The 23,922-nt window shown below is 44.3% G+C and overlaps 1 protein-coding gene and 2 non-coding genes across 10 annotated transcripts; all 3 read left to right on the top strand.

Annotated features, from left to right (window-relative positions):
- Positions 1–704: 704 nt before the first annotated feature.
- Positions 705–23,592, top strand: ATG16L1 (autophagy related 16 like 1). Of its 8 annotated transcripts, none has more exons than XM_051625875.1 (19): positions 705–1,011; positions 1,795–1,888; positions 4,167–4,272; positions 5,907–5,980; positions 6,194–6,445; positions 7,307–7,372; positions 10,437–10,523; positions 11,268–11,324; positions 11,528–11,575; positions 12,289–12,391; positions 14,746–14,851; positions 14,970–15,040; positions 16,559–16,630; positions 19,089–19,209; positions 20,051–20,156; positions 20,670–20,819; positions 21,231–21,278; positions 21,636–21,737; positions 22,117–23,592. In XM_051625875.1, the coding sequence occupies exons 1-19, from the start codon at positions 897–899 to the stop codon at positions 22,208–22,210; spliced, it is 1,872 nt and encodes a 623-aa protein (XP_051481835.1). In that variant the 5' UTR covers positions 705–896; the 3' UTR covers positions 22,211–23,592. The 8 variants fall into 8 exon arrangements, with proteins under 8 accessions (XP_051481835.1, XP_051481834.1, XP_051481837.1 ...); XM_051625874.1 differs by having other exon boundaries at positions 10,434–10,523; XM_051625877.1 differs by lacking the exon at positions 11,528–11,575.
- On the top strand, positions 12,594–12,877 carry LOC127388059 (small Cajal body-specific RNA 6). Its single transcript, XR_007890286.1, has one exon. It is a non-coding gene; the product is annotated as a small Cajal body-specific RNA 6 (non-coding RNA).
- Positions 15,441–15,704, top strand: LOC127388060 (small Cajal body-specific RNA 6). Its single transcript, XR_007890287.1, has one exon. It is a non-coding gene; the product is annotated as a small Cajal body-specific RNA 6 (non-coding RNA).
- Positions 23,593–23,922: the final 330 nt, after the last annotated feature.

Genomic DNA, 23,922 nt, shown 5'->3' with positions numbered 1-23,922 from the left:
CACTGCCGGCTCATCCACCATGGCTCCCAAGCCCTTGCCTCAGGGCTGTTTTCAATCCATTCTCCACCCGGCCTGTATCTGTGCTTGGGATTGCCCCAGACCAGCTGCAGGACCTTGCACTGGGCCTAGAAGAGGCGTGAATCACAACATCTTCCAGTCCACTTGACTGGAAGACGCCCAGGTCGTTCCCCCCAGACGCACGGGGAGGCAGGGAAGCTCCGCCGGCGGCAAAGGACGAGCCCGCGGTTTTCTCTGATGGCGACTCAGTCAAGGCCGCGCTTCCGGGGCGCCAGGCACTCACCCCCTTTGGTTCAGCCTGGAGGGGCTGAGCGATGCCCGGAGCAGCCCCGCCTGCAGCCGCCGGGGCAGCCCGGGGCCAACACGGCGCGGTGCGGGCCGGGCAGCGGCCGGAGCCCGGGCTGGCGGAGCCCGCCACTCTCAAGATGGCAACGGCGCGACCCGGCGCTCCCGGGCGGGGGCACAAAATGGCGCGGCCGAGGCCCCTCCTGCCCAAGGGTGCCTGCCTGCCCGGTCGCCTGCCCGGCCGGCGGTGGAGGAGGAGGAGGAGGAGGAGGAGGAGGAGGAGGAGGAGGCCGGGCCCCGCGCTGGCAGAGCAGCTCGACCCGGCGAGGGGGCCGGGGCGGTGGGGCGGGCGGGGCCGGGCAGCCGCGGGCAGCCGCTGTCGCCCTTCCTGCGCGCCGCTGAGCAGCGAGGGCCTGTGACGGGGCGCGGCGCCATGGCGGGCGTGGGGCGGCGGCTGCGGGCCGGGCCCGGGCGCTGAGAGCCTGCCTCGCCGCGGGCCGGGCACGCCGGCCTCCCGGAGCGCCTGCCCGCCCGTCTCCCCCCTCCCTCCGGCTGCCCCTCGCCCCGCTGCCTCTTCCCGCCGCGCCGCGGAGATGGCGTCGGGGCTGCGCGCCGCCGGCTTCCCCCCGTGGAAGCGGCACATCGCGGCGGAGCTGCGGCGGCGGGACCGGCTGCAGCGGCAGGCCTTCGAGGAGATCATCGGGCAGTGTAAGTGGCCGCGGGGCCGGGGCCGCCGTCCTTCCCCCGCCTGCTGGGAAGGACGCGGGTGGGGACGGGGCCCGCCCGGGCCCTCTGTAGGAAACGGGCTGAGAGAAGCTGGGGGTTCGGCGTTATTGAGGAAATCCAGCACTTGTTTCTCTCAGTTCCCTCCCAGGTGCTTGTGCTGTGGGCAGCGGTCGAATGTCTAAATTGTCTGCACAATTCCCGCTCAGATGTTTGTGGGAGGGAGAGCAGTGGGGCTGTTGGCCACGTTCACGGCCTTTTGTAAAATCTGGAGGTGCTCAGAGGCCTGCGTTTTGTGTCCAGCTCTTCCTCGCCGGTCTTTCCGCCGGTGTCGGGGGGCTCGGCCAGCAGGGCCCGGCGCGCACGCGGGGCTGTCTGCAGTGCTGGCAGCACAGGCTGCTGGCAGCACGGGCTGCTGGCGGGCCTGTTTCCATGTTGCTATCAGTTGAGGGGCTATAAAGAGGTTGGACTTTGAACTCCTTCTGTTTTAGCAGGTATCAGTACATTTGAGCCGCCTTTCTGTTCTATTATTGTCTATTTACGAGACCAGTCCCACACAGCATCTGGATTAAGAAGGAATTCTTGGAGTTGTAGCTAAACACTGCCTTAACCTGCTGACATCAAAGAGGAGTGCATGCTAATGTGGTGGAGGCTTACACAGTGTTTGATTGAGTCAGAGTAATTAAAGATGCTAGATCTTAGCTGGCAGAAGAGGGTGGGAATCTGGTTTTGCTTTTTGGTTCTCAGTTGCAGTTTTTGCCCTTTCAGATAACAAACTACTAGAGAAGTCAGACCTTCATGCAGTGCTGGCTGATAAGTTTCAAGCAGAAAAATATGACATGCAGAGCAGACATGAGATCAGGTATTTAAAATTCCTTTTCTGTCAGTCACCTCTCTGTCATGCAGACTGTAGCCTAAATCGTTGTTTGATGCATTACACAAATAGCTTCTAGGTTGCTACAGTAACTTGGAATAAAACAAATGGGGAAATCTGTGGAACTAAAAATAAATTATAACTAACTCTAAACATGGGAGAAAGTAACAGAACATTTACAGTACACACAGTTCAGGAAGATCTGACCAACTTTTAGACAGTTTTATCACAAACTCAAAGTACAGAGGTGGACCAGAATGAGCTTCTGCTTCTGATCTGTTTGCCTTGCTTCTAGTTTTTGCCTGGTGTTAGTTCCAAAGGATTACGATCTGACTTGAAATTGTCCAACCTTGCAAGTGTTGCAGCACAGGGAGTGACCCATGCCATGGTTTCTTTCAATCTGTGTTACCACATAGAATGGAGAAAACTATGATGGTGAAGTGTCACTCCTAAATACACACTATATGCTAAAAAGAATGTGTCTTCCTGCTTTTAGCAGGGTTTTTTTCAGGAAACTTCCTCTCTAACCTGGGAATGGCACCATAGTGCTACAAGGAGAGATTGTGCTGCTTCTTCTGTTGGCATTTGAATCCACAGCAAACCCATATGCTACTGGTGTGTCCTTTGAACAGCATGTAAATTCTAGCAGGTACAGGCTGTTGGGTTCTGCTCGTGGTGTATCTGAAGAAAAGGCAGCGCTGAGTAGCTCAGGGTGTTCTGCTTCTTTAGGAGTTGTTTCCTCTGTTGAAGCTCTGTTTGCTATGTAATGCAAAACTACATGTCTATGTCTCTTTGGGTTATCAAACAAATATAGTTAAGTCTATTGTGTGCTATTACTAGAATGGAAAGAAGAACTTGTAATTTTACAGTAGTTGCAGGCAAAATGTCAGTGTGTGACAATTCTCAGAAGCTTTTTGATCACTGCAGTTGCCTTGAACCACCTTCAGTTTGTGTGAATCTGATTCAGGCTGAACACTGTTCTGAGGGATGAGGCTGGAGTAGATGAGAAGAAATGCACAGAAATGGCTTCTTCAAAGTAAATACTAACTGAACTCTGATGCTGTCCTCAGTAAATGACAGTTTTTTGAAAGAGGATGAACTCCCTAGTCCTAGATAGCTGAGGAAAAATGCTTTCTCTTACTTTAAGGCCGAGGTATCTAAGGAGTATCTAGTTCTGGCTATAGATCTGTGCATGGTCAGAGTTATAAGATGTGCTGGGTATTACCACAGTACTTGGCTTCCTATCTGTTTGGACACAGTTTTTTGGAAATGCATTGTCTTCTGGTACAGCATTGGTTCAGTGACCTGTTGTTTGTTCATGTGTTTGTTTTTTTGAGAAGAGCATGAAGTTACTGATCTCACTGTGAGACTGTTCAGCTTCTGAATGCATTTTCTGTTTCCCACCGGACTGTCGTAATGCAGAGTGACTTGCAGAAACAGATTGCTTGCAGTTACCTTGTTCTGCATAATAGTGATGGACTTAATATATTATTTTGAAAGCTATAATGTATTATATATCATTTGCTCAGAGTCTGTGTGTGATGTATATGTGCACTTTTAAAAAGCTGACTTCTGTTCCCGTTTCTGTGCTTTCAAATACATGAGTGATAATGTTACCATCATAGTTGTTTGGGAGGGGATATGTGTGTTCTTCTGGTGTGTAGAAGTTCCAGATTATGTCACATTCCACTGTGTGTTGTAAAGCACAATTAAAAAAACACACCAAAGCCTTTACACCTTCAGGCATGAACATAGTTGGGACAATGGAGAAGTGACTTGTAACACCTGGGACTGAATCCAAGCGCCTGGGAATATCCCCTGGCTTTTGGTTCTGTGCCCTGTATTAGGCTGTCTCCAGATGTCTAGCATCTTCAAAGTCCACCAGATCCCTCCAGAACAAATTTGAGGTGATAAAACATTTGTAATTCTTCTAGAATTTGGAGAGTGTACTTTTAAGACTCGATTGTCTTCATGCAAATTGAAGTAAAGGCTAATGATCTTTCATTTGCATTTGAATTCTGTTTTAGAAATGCACAGCAAGGTGAATCAAGTCTTCAGTAAATTTAACTTTGCAGTGCAATATAATGGGCATTTTGGTTGTTGAGAAGCATGTTGTGGAGGAGCTGGCTGTGGTTTAGTTTGTTGAATGACTTACGTGTCTATAGAAAATCCAAGGGAGTGTGTCCTGAGAGGACTAGCTGGTCAAAGGCACAGGAGCCATTGGAGTCTAGCTTGTGACATCTCTTCTTTCTCTCTCAAACTCCAGTCCAGGACATGATGGCACATGGAATGATGCTCAGCTGCAGGAATTGGCACAGCTGAAGATAAAGCACCAAGAGGAGCTGACAGAGCTGCATAAAAAACGTGGCGAGGTCAGGAAGTCCTCTTGTGTTCCATATGGGGCCCTTTGTGAAAATGACCTTAATTTCACCCAGCTGATTTGTCATCGTTTTTCCTCATTTTATGTACAGCCTTTTTAAGCTTCTCGTGTTGATGGTGTTTATTCTGTCCTGCAAGCTATGAGGCTTGGGCCTGAAAGAGAGGAAAAGCTGCTATCTTTTTTAAGATGTGGATGCTTCTTTGTCTGAATTGAGTTCTTAAAAACAACAGCAGTGGATTGAGCGAATCTAGAAGGTGGTACCTGAATGGCACTGTGGACTTTTGTAGGGAGAAGGTGGGAGTGACCTGGAAAAAGTGATCATGCTCCTTTGATCACACCTCACTGGAGTTATGGAGAAGCCCTAGTGTCAGTAATTCTGAGCTTTCTAGGGGTGTTGTGCACTCACTAATCAAAGCACTGAAAATTCTGTGTTTCCCCCCAGCGTGGTATCCTCAGCCACCTGCCTAGGCATGCACCTTTCAGTCTTCCTACTCCCTGGGCGGCCCAGGCTGTGTGTGCTGCAGGGCTTGCTGCTGCACAGCCCTGACTGCTGGCAGTGGGCTGGCAGCAGCAACTCTGTGCTGGCCTCTACCCTTCTGGTTCCTGTGCACTTAAGACATTCCACCAGCAACTGAGACCCCACCTGGAGTATTGCATCCAGTTCTGGTCTCCTCAGTTCATGAGGGACGGGGGTTTACTTGAGAGTCCAACAGAGGCTACACAGATGATTAAGGGACTGGAACCACCTGCCTTATGAGGAAAGGCTGAGAGACCTGGGGCTGTTCAGTCTAGAGAGGAGAAGACTGAGGGGGAATCTAACTAATGTCTATAAATACATGAGGGCTGGGGTCCAGAAGGCAGGGACAGCCTCTTGTCGCTTGTGCCTTATGATGGTATGGGGGCAATGGATTCAAATTGGATTAAAAATGGATTCAAAATTGATTCAACATGAGGAAGAACTTCTTTCCTGTGAGGGTGATGGAGCTCTGGGACAGGCTGCCCAGAGAGGTTGTGGAGTCTCCTTCTCTGGAGACTTTCAAGACCTGTCTGGATGCATTTCTGAGTGACCTGCCCTAGATTTGATCCTGCTCTTGAAGGGGTGTTGGACTTGGTGGCCTCCAGAGGTCCTTTCCAACCCCTAACATTCTGTGAAGAGGAAGATTTGTTGCTTGGTTGTTAGTACTCACTTGTTTGTTTACTTACTTGGCAATTTTTAAACCCTGTATTGATTTTATTTTTTTTCCCACTACTTCACAAAACAAAATTTCTTCCTACAATGCATTCTGTTTTATGTTACTTTAATAAAGAAACTTTGAGGGAAGGAAGTGAGCTATCAGTGGGCAGTAACTTTTTCACAACTCATTTCTGAAGGTGAATTCCATGATTTAGTGATCGTGTGGTAGGGGCACTAAACAGATCTGTACTAGAAAGCTGTGAAAGAACACCTGGAAGGTAAGCTTCATGCGTGTCTTGTTAGACTAGTCTGTACTCTTGCTGGTTCCTGCACTGTGTCTGTTATCTAGCTGTCATCCCTGCATTAGGCTGGACTTCATGATCTTAAAGGTCTTTTCCAACCTTGGTAATTCTGTGATTCTGTGATTTTGTAACAGATTTTTCTCTCCCTAGTTGGCCCAGTCTGTAATTGATCTGAATAACCAAATGCAGCAGAAGGACAAAGAGATGCAGATGAATGAAGCAAAGTGAGTAGCACTGTTTGCAAAAAACCTGTTATGTCTGTGTAGTTGGTCTGAGACCCAGACTTCTGGCTGAGTTATTAATGTTGTTTTACTCTCTAGGAGTCCTAGCCACGGGCTAAAAATTGCTTTGTTAGGCATTGTACAAATAGCACAAAGAGGATGGTTATAGTCCCAGAGGAGGTTCTCATTGTTTTGTATATTTTATTGTCATTCCAGGATTGCAGAGTATTTGCAAAAGATCTCTGAACTGGAAACAGAGTGCCAGGAATTGCGTAGCAAACTGCAAGATCTTGAGCGAGCTAATCAGACACTGAAAGATGAGTATGATGCTCTCCAGATCACCTTCAATGCCTTGGAGGAGAAACTAAGGAAAACTACTGAAGACAACCAGGAACTGGTTTCGCGTTGGATGGCAGAGAAAGCCCAAGAAGCCAATCGTCTGAATGCAGAAAATGAAAAGGATTCAAGGTGAGGTTGATGACCTCTATTTGATAAAGCTACTTCCCAATATATTTTGGAATACTGGTGAGTGCATAGGATAAAAGGAGGTTTAGTTTTGATCTAAGATTTCTGTCTTCTTGCACAGCAGAACTTTGTGTTCCTTTTCTGGTCAACACAGACAGATGGTTTGTGAAAACATTCTTCTCTTTTAAATGAATAAAACATGTTTTGTTTCTTAAGCAACGTTTAACTGTGGCTTGAAGATCATAAATCAAATGGAAACTGCAGGTTTTTGCTGGTATTAGATTTGGGCTTCTCTTGTTCATATGTTGATACTACTCTCAATTTTATTCTTTTTTACTTAACCAGCATAAGTGTTTCTTGCACTCTGCTAAAAAGAGTAGCTGCCATGAGACTGAGTTATGTTTAACTTGCAAAAATAAGTTTGTATTTTTTTTTCCTTGCAAAACAATACTTTTTCTTATTCGAATTGCTTTGGTTTCTTTGCAGGATAGCAATACTTGGAGACTAAGAGCTATAATACCAGTCTTGTCATACTTGGCATTTTTCTATTATTTTTACTAACTCATCTAACAATATTTTTGCAAGTTCTTGTAGTCTGAGCAAACCCCAATCATGTGGGCCGTAAAGGGCCATAGGTGCACTTCACTTACGGCCTCTCTAGGTTGGTCTTCTCCTTTGCAACTCGCAACAAGAAAACTCCCCCTCCTGCACTGAGTATCTTCAAATGCAGGATAAAATTAAGGCAATGGTCTCATACTTTTTTTTTGAGCTCTTATGAAACCCATCAAAACTGAATGAGGTAACCTTTGGAATGGGAATAAGGAAATTTGATATTTTTAAATAACCTTGCTTTCTTTTTCTTAGGAGACGACAAGCCAGGCTGCAGAAGGAGCTAGCAGAGGCTGCCAAAGAACCCCTGCCTGTTGAACCGTAAGCAATCTGGATTTATAGCATCTCTCCTTCATCACTTCATGCTTCAGTTTGATACCCATGTGTGATAAATGGTATCTCTGTTATTTCTAAATTTGGTGATGTAGAGGAGTGTTTAAACTTTGGTGTAAAGTCAGAAATGTACAGTAACTTTCCCTACTTGGACTTCCAGAAGAAGGACCTCTGTTCTGACTAAAAATAGATGCTTGGACTGAAAGTCCTAAGAATGGTTGACGTGGTGAATATATGTTCTTATCTCAGCAGAAAAACATGTTTTATGTGGTGCCTTTGGTTTTCAAAGTAGGCTTTTAATCATGAAGGCACTATACTCTGGAGACACCTGCATTTTTAAGTGTTAGGCTACAATTATGTTCAAGGATTTCCTGTGGGAACAGGTACTGAGTGAGTTATGGTGGGTGAAAATATATTGGCCACTTCCATACCAGGAGAGATCTATTCTGTAGGACAAAAATAAATGTGGTGTTACTTTTCCTGGCAAGCCAGAGGTGAATATCTCATCTCTTCTTTTTGCTGCTGTGTTTCCTCCAGGGTGTTATTTAATCAGCTGGCTGGAGTGGGCAGTTGAGAGTACCAGTGCTTTGCACCAGACCAGTGAGGCTGTTGGCACTGTTAACCAAATCCAGAGAAACTGCCCCTGCTGTTATTCTGAGGATAATTCTTTCTGTACTGCCATGAGAAAAACAGTATTTATGTAGATGATGCAGTGCTGTAGAAAATTAAAGGAGACTCAGAGATATACCAAATTAATTGGGATGGACTTGATCTTAAAGGTTTTTTCCATCCAGATCTGTGATTCTGTAGATATTACGAAGCAATTCTCTTCTGTGAGGGTAGTGAGACATTGGCACAGGTTGCTCAGGGAGGCTGTGGACGCCCCATCCCTGGCAGTGTTGAAGGGCAGGTTGCATGTGGCTTGGAGCAACCTGGGCTGGTGGGAGGTGTCCCTGCCCATGCAGGGGAGTTGGAACTGAATGGTCTGTAAGGTCCCTTCCAACCCAAACCAGCCTGTGATTCTGTTCTGCGTTGCCACACACCTGCAGAACACAGTGCTAGAGCAGTCTGCAGGCTTTTTGTTGGTGTCTGCTGTCTCTGTGTCAGCAATGGTGTGACCACCTTAGGTGGCTGTGCTGCTTGTCCCTGCGTGTGATGGGAGCAGTGTGTCTGCTCAGGAGGAGGGGCTATGCAAACGTCTGGGGTGGGTAGGAAGGGCGTGTGTGAGGGGAGTGTGAGAGAGCTTGGAGCTTTGAAAGGAAAATTGAAACTGCAGTTATCAGTACAACTAGTTAGCACAATTTGCTTTGCTTTGTTTTTTTTTCCTTAAGAAATATTTAAATGCTTCCATTCCCTTGGCCTATTGGGGTGTGACTCTGCATGACAAGATTCCTGCTGACCTCTGTGTCACAGGCCAGTGGACAGTCTTTCCAGCTCGTAAGAATAGTGAATATTCCTATTGTCCAGGTTATTTGATGTAAATGCAAGTGTAATATCTTAGAATAATAAACTCCTTGATAAATAATGTTGCACTGTGAAGGGAAACACACATGCAGTGTCTGTGGCCGCTTTTAAGCCACTTCCTCTGCCTTACACAAAGCACAACCTTTCTGTCATAGAGCTGAGCTCAGAGGTAGCTGTAGCACAACATTTTGAATATTTTCATGGTCTCAGTGCTTCATAAATACTTTCATATGAGACACTGAGAAAAAAGAAGCCTGTTTAAAAAAAAAATAAAATAATAATTGCTTCTGTAAATTACTCTGCTTCACAGATTTTTTTAATTCCTTCTCTTTGATTTCATAATTTTGGAGGGTTTCTATTGTAGAAATGTGCTGCTTAGTGAAGGGAAAAATGGCAGCATTTCAAGGAGTGTGCCCTGGTGTTTATATTCACTTCAAAAATATGTGAAGATGGAATAGCATGGAATTGCTCCATACAATTTTAATAGCTCAAACTTTAGATTTGTAGAAAAGAAATAGCAGCAGAATTTGATAGTGGTTTATTGAAATATCAGCCTGATCCTTTCAAGTGGGATGTATCTTTTCCATAACCTCTTCATATGTACTGTCCTCCAAAATTTTAGAATCGCAAGTGCAGCTATATTCTGAAATAAGAGATTAAAAATGGTCACTTTCTCTTCGGTTCTTTTGCTGAGTGTCAATTTAGAGTAGGAATTGGTTTATTCCTACTTAAATGCTGAGTTTAAAGTTCCTGTTCAGTCAGATGTCATCAGGTTGATAGAGTGTTTAAAAATAGCTTGTCCTGCAAAATCAGCAATTGAGGAAAAATCATCATGGAAGGAAAAACCAGCAGACTGTCAGTGCCCATGCTGACTAACCTTTTAGCTTTAGCTGAGTAGTTTAGTGGATTAATTTATGGTATAGGTGTTGGAACCTCACACTTCAGTCAAGTGTACCAAAACAGCCTGGAGCAGCACTGAGGTACAACAGTACAGAAAGTATCTAGATGTCTTTGGTGTGGATGAAGAAGGAAAATGCAAATATGTCCTTGTTTTGGAGCAGTGAAAAAAAAGTGCTGGGAAAGTAGGGTATCACCTGTATTAGGGGTTGCAGTAACTCATGCTTTTGCTATTCAAACTGTTCCAGCAAATACAGTTCACTCTGTAGCAAGGTCTTACTGAGAGGTGACAGGTCCTTATCATGCTGTCTGTGGGGCAGCATATCTGTAGTAAAGAGAACCTGGAAAGATTGTCAGCATAAGTATGGGGGGGAGAAATCCAACTCTCTTGTCAGTGGAGAGTGTAATTGACAGCTGGAAAGAAAAATCTGAAATGTAGGTGATATACATGTACTGGTTTTCAGACATTGTCAGTTGAATGTATTGTCACTGGCAGTGACAGCTCAGAAGTGTTTGTGTTATCTGGAGCTACTGACCTTCTTACTGCTGCTGAGCAAACTAGGTGAGGGCTGGGCTCAGGGCCCACAGACCCTGGATCAGTATCCTCCATTCAGCTGGTATCCATCTGTGAGTGGTTTCCATAGGAGGCTCTGGCTGATTGAAAACAAAGTGTTTTCTCTCCCTTCAGCAGGGATGATGATATTGAAGTACTTGCAGATGAAGCCTCTGACACTGCTGAGGAGACATCTCCAGTGCGAACTGTCAGCCGAACATCCAGGTTTGTAGACAAAGAGATTTTTTTGTATCATGTCACTGAGGAATAGCAAGGGGTATAAGAGTTGGAACAATGTTAGGAATGTTATTTAAGGCATTTTGGTTGCCTTTAGCTGGAACACAGCTTAGTGCTTCCACCACAGTATGAAACTCAGTGCTGTGTTCTGTTACCATACCATGCTCTAGAGATGCTGGTTTCCCTCTGCTGGTTTAAAAAAAAATTAAACTAGTGCCTGAAAAATCTGTGTCTAATCTTAAAAACAGGGGTCTAAAAGCCAAATAGAAAATAAAATGGGTATTGTAGTGCCTGTTGTATTATATCTTTGTTACTCTACAAGCTTTGCAAATAGCTAGGTTTTTGGAATTAGCTGAAATGCTGAAAATACTTTACCTAGACTAAATGTATCTCTCCCTTCCTCTAAAATAGCAGTGAGTGGAAAGTAAGAGAGATTTACATGAGAGCATGGATTAATTTGATTGAAACTGCAAGCTTAGCAGACTGTTATATCTAAAACAAATAATCCACAGGGTAGAATTTGAAGAGTAGTGAAGAAACTTCACTTGTGTTCCTGAGTCGTAGTTACTGGTGACTTTTGAACTGATGCCAGCCTTTGGTGTTCTCTGTCTTTGGGCTGGGTCTGCAGGGGAGGGAGTCTTTCCAGAGACTGGTTGCTATGAAATGTGTTTGTATTGATCTTTATGTGGAGAAGCTATTCATAAGGTTTAAACCTGTCCTCCCCTCCTTCAGTAAGCGACTCTCCCAGCCAGCTGGAGGCCTTCTGGACTCTATCACTAATATCTTTGGGTAGGTTAGAACTCTTTTCACCTCTGTTTTTTTTTTTATATATATTGGTTTCAATGTGCACCAAAATCTTGGTGATGCAAGGAATACGAACAAATAATTTCAGCCTTTCTTCTAGCTTCTGCCTTTCTTTTTTTTTCTTTTTTGTTCTCAACTTCCTGTTTCTTCCATCTTGCCGTGTGCTGACCTCTGACCTTTCCCTCCAGTCTGTCTGAGTCTCCCCTTTTGGGACATCAATCTTCTGATGCTGCCAGGTGAAAACATTATCCACTCTTAGTCCAGCATGTGAATGTATTCTGTTGAAGTAACACAGAACCTAGCTGCATTATCCTGATTACGTTTCAAATGTTGCTAACACTGGCTAGAAACGGTCTACAGTTAGAGAGGCAATGAGCCCCTCTTTGAGGAGAGAATACATGGAGTTTGCTCTTACTTTCCACTGCACTTTGCTCCTTTAATAGGATTATTTTCAAGAAATCGTTGGGTTCTGTGCTTAGTGGCCAGAGTGGAGCTGGTCCTAAGCCAAGTGCTGCATTGGGTGGATGATCTTGGCTTAAAGGGTGGAGCCTGAGCTTCTGAGTGGAGCCTTGTGCTGCCTGGGATGTAGTGCTGCAATGGTATTGAGTCTCCCTAGGCACAGTGATGGAGTTGCAGTCTCTCCAGCTGCACTCAGCTGCAATCACTCCCATGTTTCTCTTTCCTATTAAAAAAAAAGCTCCAAAGTTAGGTCAGTAGTCAGTTCAGGTAACTTACCTGGCATACCATGAAGTATCTAAAGTCAAGTGGATGTCATGCTAGATGACAAATGTAATTTTTGAAAGATGGGATAAACAGAAGTTAAACTCCTTCCTCCATTTTTACATCACTGTTCAGTGTAGATAAGTGAGAGGTAGAGATTTGGATGAACTCAAGACAAACAGCATTCATTTCTCTTTTTTAAAATATTTCTACTTTTTTGTCACCTCAGGAGACGTTCTTTGTCCTCGTTCCCTGCTCCCCAGGATAATGTAGAGCCACATCCAGGTGCCAGTAAAGAAGTGAGAGTGCCCACCACTGCCATATGTGTCTTTGTAAGTATAGAAGGAATTCTGGGGTTTACCATTCCTTGTACTGTCTTTGTAGGGAGTGAATCCTATCTGTGTGGGAACTGATCTCTTGGAACTCCTTCTAGAAACAATGCCAAGCAAGAAGGAGTTCTTGATTTGTTAGCCTGAATTAATTCTTAGCCTGAATGCTTCTCAGAGCCAATGTGCTTGATGTCTGTCTGAGGGAGGTCAATGATGAACAGTAAAAGGTCTGAGGGCACAAGGGAATCACACTCCATTACCCTCCTGGCTCCCAGCAGTCCCTGTTCTGTCATGCTGTAGTAGAGCTATGATTGATGAAGAGATTGCTGACACTTTAGGATTAGTTCAGTTCCAGTTCTCCACAGTGAAGGGAGTTGTGGCACTGAATGTCATCCAACAGAAGGTGGTTAAGAGGATGGTGAAGAGGAGCTCATGGTAGTGGGGTGTCTTCATTTGTTGTGTGTGATCTAAAGTTTTCAAGCTGAGACCTCCTTTATGCATTGTTTTGGCCTCACAAGGCCAAACTTAAATTCTGTGAATACCTTCTGAATGGAAGACACGATGGTGAATTGTCTTGTAACACAGCTACTTGTTTGAACATTCCTCTTGAGCTTTCTCAGGCACTCCACTACTGGATATGGATATTTCATGGATATAAAGTGACTTATAGTCATAACTTAAGTGACTGCTGGAGCTGGCTTGAATAGGGAGCCATCAGAGGAGGTGTTAATCGCTGCAGTATGTGTTGCAACCTCTCTCCTCCTGTGGCTGTATACAGCCAGCACAGTTGATCAACAGATACAAGCCTGGCTCATTTCATCATCAAAGGTATTGCAAAGCTATGTGAGGTTTTCAAGAACCATGCAAGAGGTTCTGTTCTTTTCATCTTTCTCTTGATCTTTTGCAATGTCACCTGAACTTCCAAGAGCAACACAGCCTATCTGCTCAACGTGGGGGAGCAAACCACAGGAGACTGTGCTGGTCCCCAGTCTGGGCAGTCCATGGAATGCTGCCCTTTCCAATTCCCCATCCTGCAGCAGGAGCAGTAATGGCTGCAGCAGTTAGCCTGTCAGACCATGGCAGCCTGGAGGTGATGTGTGATAAGCACTGCAATATTAGAAGGAAAATGTCCCTACTTATTTCATGGGAAACCTTGTGTTCCTTCTGGATGTGATCTGTGTTGGAGCCCAGGCGAAGTGTGAGGATGTGTCTAGGTCCAGCAGAGCTTTCCAGGAATGAAGGCAAGCAAAGGTTTGGCAGAGCAGCCTCACTTCTGGAAAGATGAGCAGAGCAGACCCGGAAAGGCGAAGAACTAATTAGCTTCAGCCATCATTTTTGGGCATAGTTTCTAGGCAAGACCTTTGACCAGTTTTGTTCTGAATGGCTCTTCTGCACTTGTAGAAAGATCAGGACTGAAGTGTGATGACCCTTAAATATGATGAGGTGGCATATCAAATTCAAGTAACAAGTTCCAGAAAAAGATTAATATCCAGAAAAACTGATTTTGAAAGAGCAGTTACTGAAAATACTTTAAAAGGAATTTAAAAGCAAATTAATTAAGAATGTGCTGCTAGTGCAGTGTGGGTAAGTGGTTTAAAGCTGTGACATTAATAAAAAATAAAAGAATCTTAACATTGTGATGGTTTTAAAAGGTCAAGAATCACTATTAAATGGCCAGCTCAAGCTTCAAAACGCTAAGCTGTGGGAAAGCAGGGGTGCAGCAGTGTCACTGCACCTGCAGATCAGAGACACAGCTGGACCCCAAGCTGTGAGGGAAGGTGCTGTCACAACTCTGCTGGTACTAATTCACCAGCAGGAAGCAGCATTCTCACCAATGCAGTTAACCTGTTGTGCTTTCTGCTAGCAGACTTCCCTAACTCAAGCCAGACTTGTTTTCTGTGGGTGCATGAACTGATTGGATCATATTCCATGGCTGGCTCCAGATGGAGAAATGAAAAGCTAGTTTCCTTCTACAGCATATCACCTGTTACTGTGTTCTCTCCTGTCCTTGCCTGAATTTCTTTATTCTGCTGCAACTTAAAAGCCTTGCCTCACAAAGCCTAAACTTAAAAAGCCTTGTAAGGCTTCTGGCAGTTGACTATCACTTTTGAGTCCTTGCTAAGTGTTTTCTTTGTGCTCTTTCTTTTTTTCTTCAGAAAAGGATCAGCTCTGGTGCTCTGTCTGTACACTTATCAACCACAGCAGAGTTTCAGTCTGTGCCTTTGTTTCCTATATACTGCTGAAAGATCTACAGCTGTGGTTATGGCCTTGAAGTTCTATAGCTTTCTAGTCTGTATTTTTCTTGGGTCTGTGTTAATTCCATTTTGGGTGGCTGTTCTGTTCCTCCCCCTCCTCAGGATGCACATGATGGGGAGGTGAATGCAGTGCAGTTCAGCCCTGGCTCCCGGTTACTAGCAACAGGAGGCATGGACCGGAGGGTTAAGCTCTGGGAAGTCCTGGGAGGTAAACTGGTTTGCTTTGGGGTTTGGTGGGGTGCTAAACAAACTCATATGATAGTTCACTTTGTGTCAGCTTCTGTTCTAATCCATTGCTTAAGTTTTATTTGTCTTTCTCTGTGCAGATAGGTGTGAGCCCAAAGGTTCCCTCTCTGGTAGTAATGCTGGGATTACAAGCATAGAATTTGATAGTGCTGTGAGTATCTGTGCAATATCCACTGTTTGTGATTGGGAATAAATTATTTTAATTGTGTTGTGCTCTGGTGTCAATTGCCAGTCTAAGATCTTGAAAAGTTACCTAAGAAATGAGTTAAAATACTTAGAAGAGAAACTGCAAATAGTTAAAAATACATCTTTATTTGATATAACGTGGTCTGTAATTCTCATCTTTGCTCTGCAATCCAGAAGGTTATATGCAGCTCAGAAATTGGCTGTTAAGGGCTATTTTGATAAAATTACAATAAAATACTCCAGGCTTTTTCTAAAGTAAGAAATTAGCCTTCAGCTTCCCACTAAAGCTGTCGCAACAGCACAGAAGCAGCAAATACAGTGAGGCCCTATTTCTGTGAAGTTTGTTTCCATATGTGCTATGCTGAGGTCTGTGATAAACAGTAAAAGGTCTGATTATCCCAATACTGGTGCTGCCATGACCTGTTCTCCCAGCAGTTTCTCATCAGTCACAGCACAGTTGTGGTGTGGCTGGCAGAGTGTTTGCTGACAGCCTGAGGTGTGCTCAGTTCATGTTAACCTGAAGGACTGGAGACTTGACTGGGATCAGCATCCAGCAGTCTTCACTTGAAGGAGTTTTGGGTCTTGGATTGTTATAATTGGGCATGTGATCTCACTTTTCTGCTTAGACCTCTCCCAAAACACAGTATTCTGCTGCATGGACAGTAGACCAAAGCTGACATCTTTTCTTCCACTTGATCATTTTTATTTGCTAAACTTCATTGATACACACCCAAAAGGATCCTTCCTTTGGACACTGACCAGCTCATTAGAGATTTGCTGGCACTGTTAATCTGCAGGAAAAGCTAGTTCTGATTTTGGCAAGCTGCTTGAATACATTTGAGGTGAGAAATGCCTCAGGTGGGATGCTAATGGGCTTTAGGCATTCAGGAAGGTCTTTTGAGATGGACAGAATGAATTTTAAGGTGTCCAGTTCTCCATCATGGGTGACTTGAAAGAGACATGAGCCTAAAGCCACAAAAACCTGAATTTCTTTCTCCTTGGATAGATTTAATTTTTGGATTCTTGGTTGAAGGTGTCAGAATTATAATGGAAATTACAAGATTTGGGCTAATTCCACTCTGAGGCCAATCTAAGCAGTGGGGGTAGAAGAAGAAGGCTTTTTCTCAGTGGAAAAACTGAAAAAGAGGAAAAAATCCTCAATAGGTGAGGGTAAAGTAGAACCCACTTCCTCACTGCAGCAGAAAGGAAAGGAGAAAGTCCTTCCTGGTCTGGTTATTGTTATTCCTTTTATCTGTAGTAGTGATTCTACAAATCACTGACATTTAGAGGAGAAGAAAAAGCCATAACCTTTTTGGAAGCTGTTGCTTCCTGGCATGTGCTGTTGTGGCTGTGTTCTTTTGGTTGTTTTTTTCCTTGGCAATATAGCACTAACATGGATTTAATGATTTATTGGCAATACGTTTTGAGTTTAATTTGCATCTTGACTTGCATCAGTAGTTTTAAATTAATCTTGTTTTCACAGGGTTCTTACCTCTTAGCAGCTTCCAATGACTTTGCCAGCAGAATCTGGACGGTTGATGACAATCGATTACGGGTGAGTCTTCTGGAGGCAAAGGGGTGCTCAGGCTGTTTGTCTTGTATTTCTAGTTTTGTATAATGGGAACAAGGCAGATTTGGAAGTTGGGCATTTACAAGCACTTTCAATAATTATTTGTGTTAACAGGATCTTTTTCTCTTAAGGGTCTTGAAAGCAACACCCAAAATACAGTATTGGTCTCTGCGCAGCCTTGCAGGAAACTCCAGTCACTGCATTTTTTTCACAGTACAGCCCCCCAGTAGAAAAACCTTACCACATAACCCAAATACACTTTTGCATCCCCCTCTGGCAGTTTACGTGGTTCTTATGGTTTATGGAGAGCCACTTCAATGTTTTAGCCTCAGTCCAGGGAGAGGACTGCTGAAGGGTTTGCAGAAGAGAAAAGAGAGAAAAGAGGGTTTTTTTGTTTTGTTTGTTTTTGGTTTTTTTTGTTTTTTGTCAGGAGCTGTGTTCTTGAAAAGGAGTCCTTTCCTTTGCTGTTAAAGGCAGCAAGCCTGGAAGTGTTTGACTTTATCTCAATGGCTTTTGAAAGATTCCTTCTCTCTTCCAAACTCCTTTGTGTTCACCTTCTTCTCCAACACTTGGTTTTAGTTTAAAGATGGATTTACCTTTGATGGACCAAAATAAAAGTTTCTTTGCAGCTTTCAAAGAGCTTTTTTAATTGTCATTCCTGTGTACACTTTTCCTCAACATTTTGGTTTAGGAAGGTGCTAATTGATGTTCTCAGTCTTCTGAGGTCTCATACATTAATTACAATCTACAGTTGCATTGTAACTCACTGGGTAGTTCTCACTGCAGACATGTCAGGTTTCATTTAGGAAATGAAGAAGATTGGTTCTTTTGCAGCTTCTGTTTGGCTGCAAATCCTGCTCTTGTGTGTGAATAAAAGCTTAGCAAACTATAGACTACTCACTACAGAAAGGTAGTTATCCCTGCAAGTATCCACCTGGCTACACAGTATCTTCCTGTAATGCTTTGGTGTCTTCGGTGACCACCAGCTTTGGGTGAGTGCATTCACTGTTTGCTGAGAGAAAACAGTGCATTCTGTGCCCTTATGAAGACAGGCTGAGGAAGTTGGGGTTGTTCAGCCTGGAGAAGAGGAGGCTCCAAGGTGACCTTATAGTGGCTTTCCAATACCTAAAGGGTACAAGCCTACAAGAAATCTAGGACAGGACTTTTTCCACAGGCATGTAGAGAGAGGACAAGGACAAGGGGCAATGGCTTAGAACTTGAAGAGGGGAGATTTAGATTAGATATTAGGAGGAAATTCTTTAGTGTCAAGGTGGTGAGAGACACTGGCACAGGTTGCCCAGGGAGGTCGTGGAAGCCCCATCCTTGGAAATGTTCAAGGGCAGGTTGGATGGGGCTTGGAGCAACCTGGTCTAATGGGAGGTGTCCCTGTCCATGCAGGGGGGGTTGGATCTAGGCAATCTTTAAGGTCCCTCCCAACCAAAACCTTTCTATGATTCTCTGATTCATTCTTTCCTTTGTGTGTGTGGTGTGGGTTTGTCATGGTTTGCATGTAAGCAGGAGGCAGTGAAGTTGAAATCATGGTAAATTTGGCCACAAACTCCCTACTAAAATGCAAGTATCTGTATCTAATGGCTGTGCAGCAGGAGCAGAAGAGAGAAGCAGGATGAAGTTTAGGTCCTCCTTTCTGGAATTTGTGTCCTTTCTTAAGACAAAGTGGTCTTTATAGAATTATGTGTTCTTTCAGAGTTTGTGTTGTGCATCAGGGTTGCTTTTTTCCAAACTTTGCTCTCTTTCTGTTGTTCCAGGCTTTTCTGGAATTTGGTAGTCCTTTGAGTAGTTACAAAAAATCTGACTACATACTGAAGACTTCTCTCATTTTTCAGTTCTTACTTCAGTCATTCATTATCTGGTTTGTGATTCAGTATGTAAATTCAGCAATTAGAAGTGAGTGTGGTTTATGTTCTTAGCCCCACAGAGACTACCCCTGCAGTTACAGAAACTGCCGCAGGGAGTTTTTTTGCAATCTCTGATTGTCTCAGCTTTCAGGCTTGAAGATGTAACAACCATTGATACTAGAGACCCTGTTGTATCCTTGAGAGAAGCTCATAATAAAAAGCTGAAGACACAATTTCCATTTCAGCATGCTTTAACCTCTTCTCCTTGTCACTGCTGCAAGGCTGTGTAGCAGTTGCCATCTGTCCATGCAGTGTAGGTGTGTGGACTGTTAGAAGAGACCTTGTGGGTTCCCTGAGGAGCTAGAGAAGCTGCCACCAAAGGGGACTTGTGTCCCCAGCTGCAGCCTGAGCTCTGTGGTACTTAACACTCCTACTCAGTCTTAGCCAGAATAGATTTTTTTTCTCCAAGCAATGCAGCAGAAATACAAATTATGGTTTAAGATTCTTTGAGTTAATAAATAGGAGAACTAGTAAGCTGGGAACAAGTGGAAGGGTGCAGTTTAACCATGTAAATCTCTCATCCCTAGCACACCCTAACAGGTCACAGTGGCAAGGTCCTGTCGGCCAAGTTCCTGCTGGACAATGCGCGCATCGTGTCGGGGAGTCATGACAGGACCCTCAAGCTCTGGGACCTCCGCAGCAAAGTTTGTAAGGAAGCAAGACTTCTGTCTTTCACCCATGTTCTGTGCTTCTGCTGAATGTAAACGGGATTCTGCCATCAGCCAGGTTGTGTCATCCTCTCACTAGTCTAAAACAGCAAAAGCCAGCAGCCAGGGCATCTTCTGCTCCTGTTCAAGTAGTCAGATTCTTTCTGCCTGTTACCTGAAATCAGAATAAGAAATTGTGTGCATGCAGGAAGTGCTGCTAATGCCATTATGCTAAGAGCAGCTGTGTTCCTTGAGTGTTCTTTGTTTACCATGGTGGGGGTGGGTGATTCAGTCTTCCACTAAAGACTTGGAGCCAGGTCAGAGTTTTTAACCTTGAAGTGGATGGAAATGTCTCTTGGAAATGTACCAAAAGTTTCAACATCTCAAAGGAAGGAAACACTAGGACCCATATATTTCTTTAGGAGCAACACCTTATTTCCTTGCCTTTTCTCCTGTTGATGGCTTTTAAACCTGCTTGCACCAAGGGAAAAGTTGACCTTCAGGGTTACCTTGATACCTGAACTGCAAACATAGGTCAAGGAGACAGTTTATGGTATTTAGCAGTAGGAAATTAGAGCTGTCTAAATACAAAGTGGAAGTAAAGCTGCTGTTGTGAGAGCATTTAAAGGGATATTAGCCATGGAGATTGAGAAGGGCAGAGAGGTTGTTGAAGGCTTAAGTCAGGATTATTCCAAGCCAGAGTTTGCCTGCCTTTAGGCACTCCTTGGACACTGCTCTGTGTGGCCACTGTATGTGTGGTACAGTGATTATTTTCTGTCTCTGTTTTCATCAGATTGTACAGTATAAAATTCAGTGTGTCACTGTTGGTTTATTCTTTCCAGGCATAAAAACAGTGTTTGCAGGATCTAGCTGCAACGACATCGTCTGTACTGAGCAATGTGTAATGAGTGGACATTTTGATAAGAAAATTCGTTTCTGGGACATCAGGTAAAACTTGTGAGAGAGCACATAGTATAGGAATGGTTATGGGATTGCTGGCTGACTAAAACGTGAACAAGGGAACTCTTCTTCCTGAGGCTGGAAGCTATTGAGACTGTTCTAAGAGCTGCAGAAGGCCATTGAAGGAGACTTCTGTCACTGTGTTTATTCTGTTTGGGTGGTTTGGGTTTTGGATTTTTTGTGGAGGGATGTGGAAAGCCATCTGAAAAGGCAGTCTGCTTTCTTGTAAATATTTTGCATTGCTCAGTACTTGCTGTTCTAGATGTCATTCAGAGGGTGGGGTGGTTGTGGTGAAAGTAGCATCTAATTATTGGCTGGAAATGTTATCCACAGAGTGAGGTCTAGCTTGGGAAAGAATCAAAATGTGAGAATAAACCAGTAATTCTTTTTATCTTATTCCACACTGGGACAAGTTTTGATGCAGTGGTTTGGCTTCTGGACTCTGGCTTATTCTCTCTTTGTTTCTTTCTCTCTTTTTTTCCCTTTTCTTTCTGTCTTTAGGACTGAAAGCATAGTAAAAGAACTGGAGCTGCTTGGAAGAATCACAGCTCTGGACCTGAACTCAGAGCGAACAGAGCTTCTGACCTGTTCCCGTGATGATCTACTGAAGATCATTGACCTGCGGGTTAGTGCTGTCAAGCAGACTTTCAGGTGAGTTTTCTCCACAAGAACATGATGAATTTCAATGTTTTGGATTGCAGATTGCCCTCAGTGATGGAGTATTTTGCAGTATCTCCATGGAGAGAGCAGTTTCCTGACTTTTTTTTTACTCTGTGAGTAACTAAGTTCTCTCTAAAGTCTGAACAGCAAAAATCTACTCTGATGGACCTTTTTATTTACCTCTTTAAAGAAGATAGGTTGGCTTAGAAGTCTTTGGCCTAGAGGAATGTATTTGGTCAGATGTGATTGGGAGTAGGATGTATGAGAAGTCTGACCTTGTGATAAAGGAAAATTTAATCTTATTCTGAACCATGTAGAAATCCTTATCATGCTCCTCAGTGAGATCCTGGAAGTCCATCTTCTTAAAAATGAATTTACAGTTCTCTGATTCTCACTTTGCAGCGCCCAGGGATTCAAATGTGGCAGTGACTGGACGAGAGTTGTGTTCAGGTAAGGTTTAATATAAGAAAGATATCTGATAAATCTTTACCCAGCAAAAGGGATCCATGATGCTTGGCTGCATTGTCCCCATTTGCAGCTAGAAAAACTGGGGCAGAGTGTGTGATTTTCCCACTGTTACCTCTTGGTCAAGATAGAGTATGTCTGTAGATCTTGATCCAATGTCTTGGAGACTTTCTGATTCCAAAGTGCTTTCACATCTTAGCAGCTGGTAACACATGAGTTTTGAAAGATTCTTTCATGCCAGGTTGCTTGTTTAGGAAGTTGAGAGTGGAATGATGATTTGTGTTGACAAATTGCTGTCATTAAAATGTCTTTTTTCCTTCTGCACCTTCTCTGGTCTCCTAGCCCTGATGGTAACTATGTGGCTGCTGGTTCAGCTGATGGGGCCCTTTACATTTGGAATGTGCTCACTGGGAAATTGGAGAGGACACTTGCAAAGCATCACAGGTGAGAGGAAACTGGCTGTGTGCTCTGAAGTGGGGATCTGGGTTGTGGATCTTGTTGAGCTATGGAAGAGCTGGAGTCACACAGCTTTGTAACTGCTGGTGCAGTGTGAGAATTTTAGTACGCAGATCCTTTGTGGGTTCATGTCACTATTCTCTAGAAGTAAGGTTAGGTTTGTTATTGAGATGATTCTAATAAAACGCATTTAATATATTCAAATGAAAATGCATCTCTCTTAGGCTTACCAAAAGCAGGAGTCTTTTGAGAGCTAAGAAAGTGCCTTTTCTTTTGATATTTAGAGTGCTCTCATGTTTCATTCCAGTGTTAAGTGCTGTCATGGAATTCAGCTCTCTTCTAATCTGGCATCTGGCTTCCCTTGCAGCTCCTGTATCAATGCAGTGGCGTGGTCCCCAGCAGGTGCCCACGTGGTGAGTGTGGACAAAGGGAACAAGGCTGTCCTGTGGGCCGAGTTCTGACCCAACAGGGGGTGGAAGGCAGAGTAACCAGTGGGCCAGGGCCCACAGCACGGACACCCCAGCACAGATCCATCCTGAGCGGGGATATTGACAAGCACATGGGCTTCACTTCCAGAGGAAAGGTCTAAAGCAATGGAGAAGGAGTCTGAGTCAGACTTGTTGTGGCCGTAACTGCACTGTGGCATTCGGACTCAGCAAGGGATTAGCTGTTCTGGATGGAGAATGCTCCTTAGTGCTGCCTTTACATGCAGTATCTATGCACCAGTGGAGCTGAAGATACTAGCGGGATTCCTCACCAGGCAGCTGTGCCAAATACCCTGTCACACAAATTAATCTACAGCACTTCTGAGCTGGAAAGAAGTTACTGTGTATGCTGACTTAATACATGTCCTGTCTCCTGGGTTCTGTTCTTGTGGCCTGGTTCAGGTATGGGTTGGCAAGATCCTGAAATGTGGACAGGTCCTAGGCAGTCTGGAGTGTTGGAACAGCTTTTGAAGGTTGTCTCCTGTGGCTCTGGCAGCTCTCCCTTTGAGTTCCCAGCTCAAGTCAGGTCTGCTCTGATCCTGGCACCAGTCCTCCAGCACTGTCATGTGAACTCTTGAGTCGGTTTCACCTGTCCTTAAGGCAATGGTCTCTTCTTCAGGACTTCTGCACCCATTTGTTAAAATGCCCTTCAGCAGCTTGGGTATCACAAAAATAGGAAATTTTAAATCTTTATTCCACAGACAGTTTGGGTACTGGGTGTGGGAAGAGAGAAGTTCTACTTGTGTTGTGTTGCTGTGATAAGGAATGTAGTCATACTGTGACTTCAGTACCAGAGTGTAGATGTTTGGCCCCTTTTCTCTGTTCATCCGTCCTGTCCTGGCGGCTGTCAGTAGAACACAGAGGAGCAGTGGAGTTAAATCCCAAATCCATGGTTTTGGTGCTGGCAATTCCAGGCCACTTGCCCCCATCTTGAGCACACGTGCAATATTCCTGTTTGCGCTGGAGCCCTCTGTGCTGCAGAGCAGTGTCTTGGCTATGTCCCTGTTTGAGCATCCACAACCAAGATGTGGTTGGGTGTGAGCTACCTGACATAACTTGATTCAGTCAAACCTTTCCACATCATCTGGGCCTCAAGACAAGCCACCAGCGTTTTATTGCCTTTTTATTTGCACTTTATTTTCTTCTTTCCTGATAGTGTTTTACTAAGAAAGTGTGTTCTTTGGAGGGGCTCGATTAGGGGGTAGCTGCTGTAACAGGCATCTCTCTAACCTAGTCTTTTGTTCAAACACTTTCTGCAGAGGGGAGTTGGAGTATATGGGGCAAAGTTTTTATTTATTCAGCTGCCCATAAGAACTTGATTGTAAATAAACCTGTGTTCTGCTTTTAAAACCCCACAATGCTCTGATTCATTTGTGTCTGTGTGTGAGATCTTGTTCTGAATGAGCAAACGGGAACCTGAAATGTCTTTTTCTGTGCTCCGTTTTTGCAGTGAATTGTGGGTTTGTGTTCAGCTGTGTTTGGGGGGTTTGGTGTAGGGGGGAAAGAGGATAATGCTCTTAACTTTGAAGCTGGACATCCCACAGATACAGCTTGGTTTGCCCCATCTCAGGAATGCTGCCTTGAGACTGAAGGAAGCCTTGCTAGGTAGAATGAGTATCTCTGTCCTGGAAAGGTTCATGTATACTTGGATGTTTTGGATAAATTACTGAATTGAGGAAATCGGTATC

Source organism: Apus apus, chromosome 8 (assembly GCF_020740795.1).
Source record: "Apus apus isolate bApuApu2 chromosome 8, bApuApu2.pri.cur, whole genome shotgun sequence".
Classification (NCBI taxonomy): Eukaryota; Metazoa; Chordata; class Aves; order Apodiformes; family Apodidae; genus Apus; species Apus apus.
This window is presented reverse-complemented; position numbering and strand designations above follow the sequence as displayed.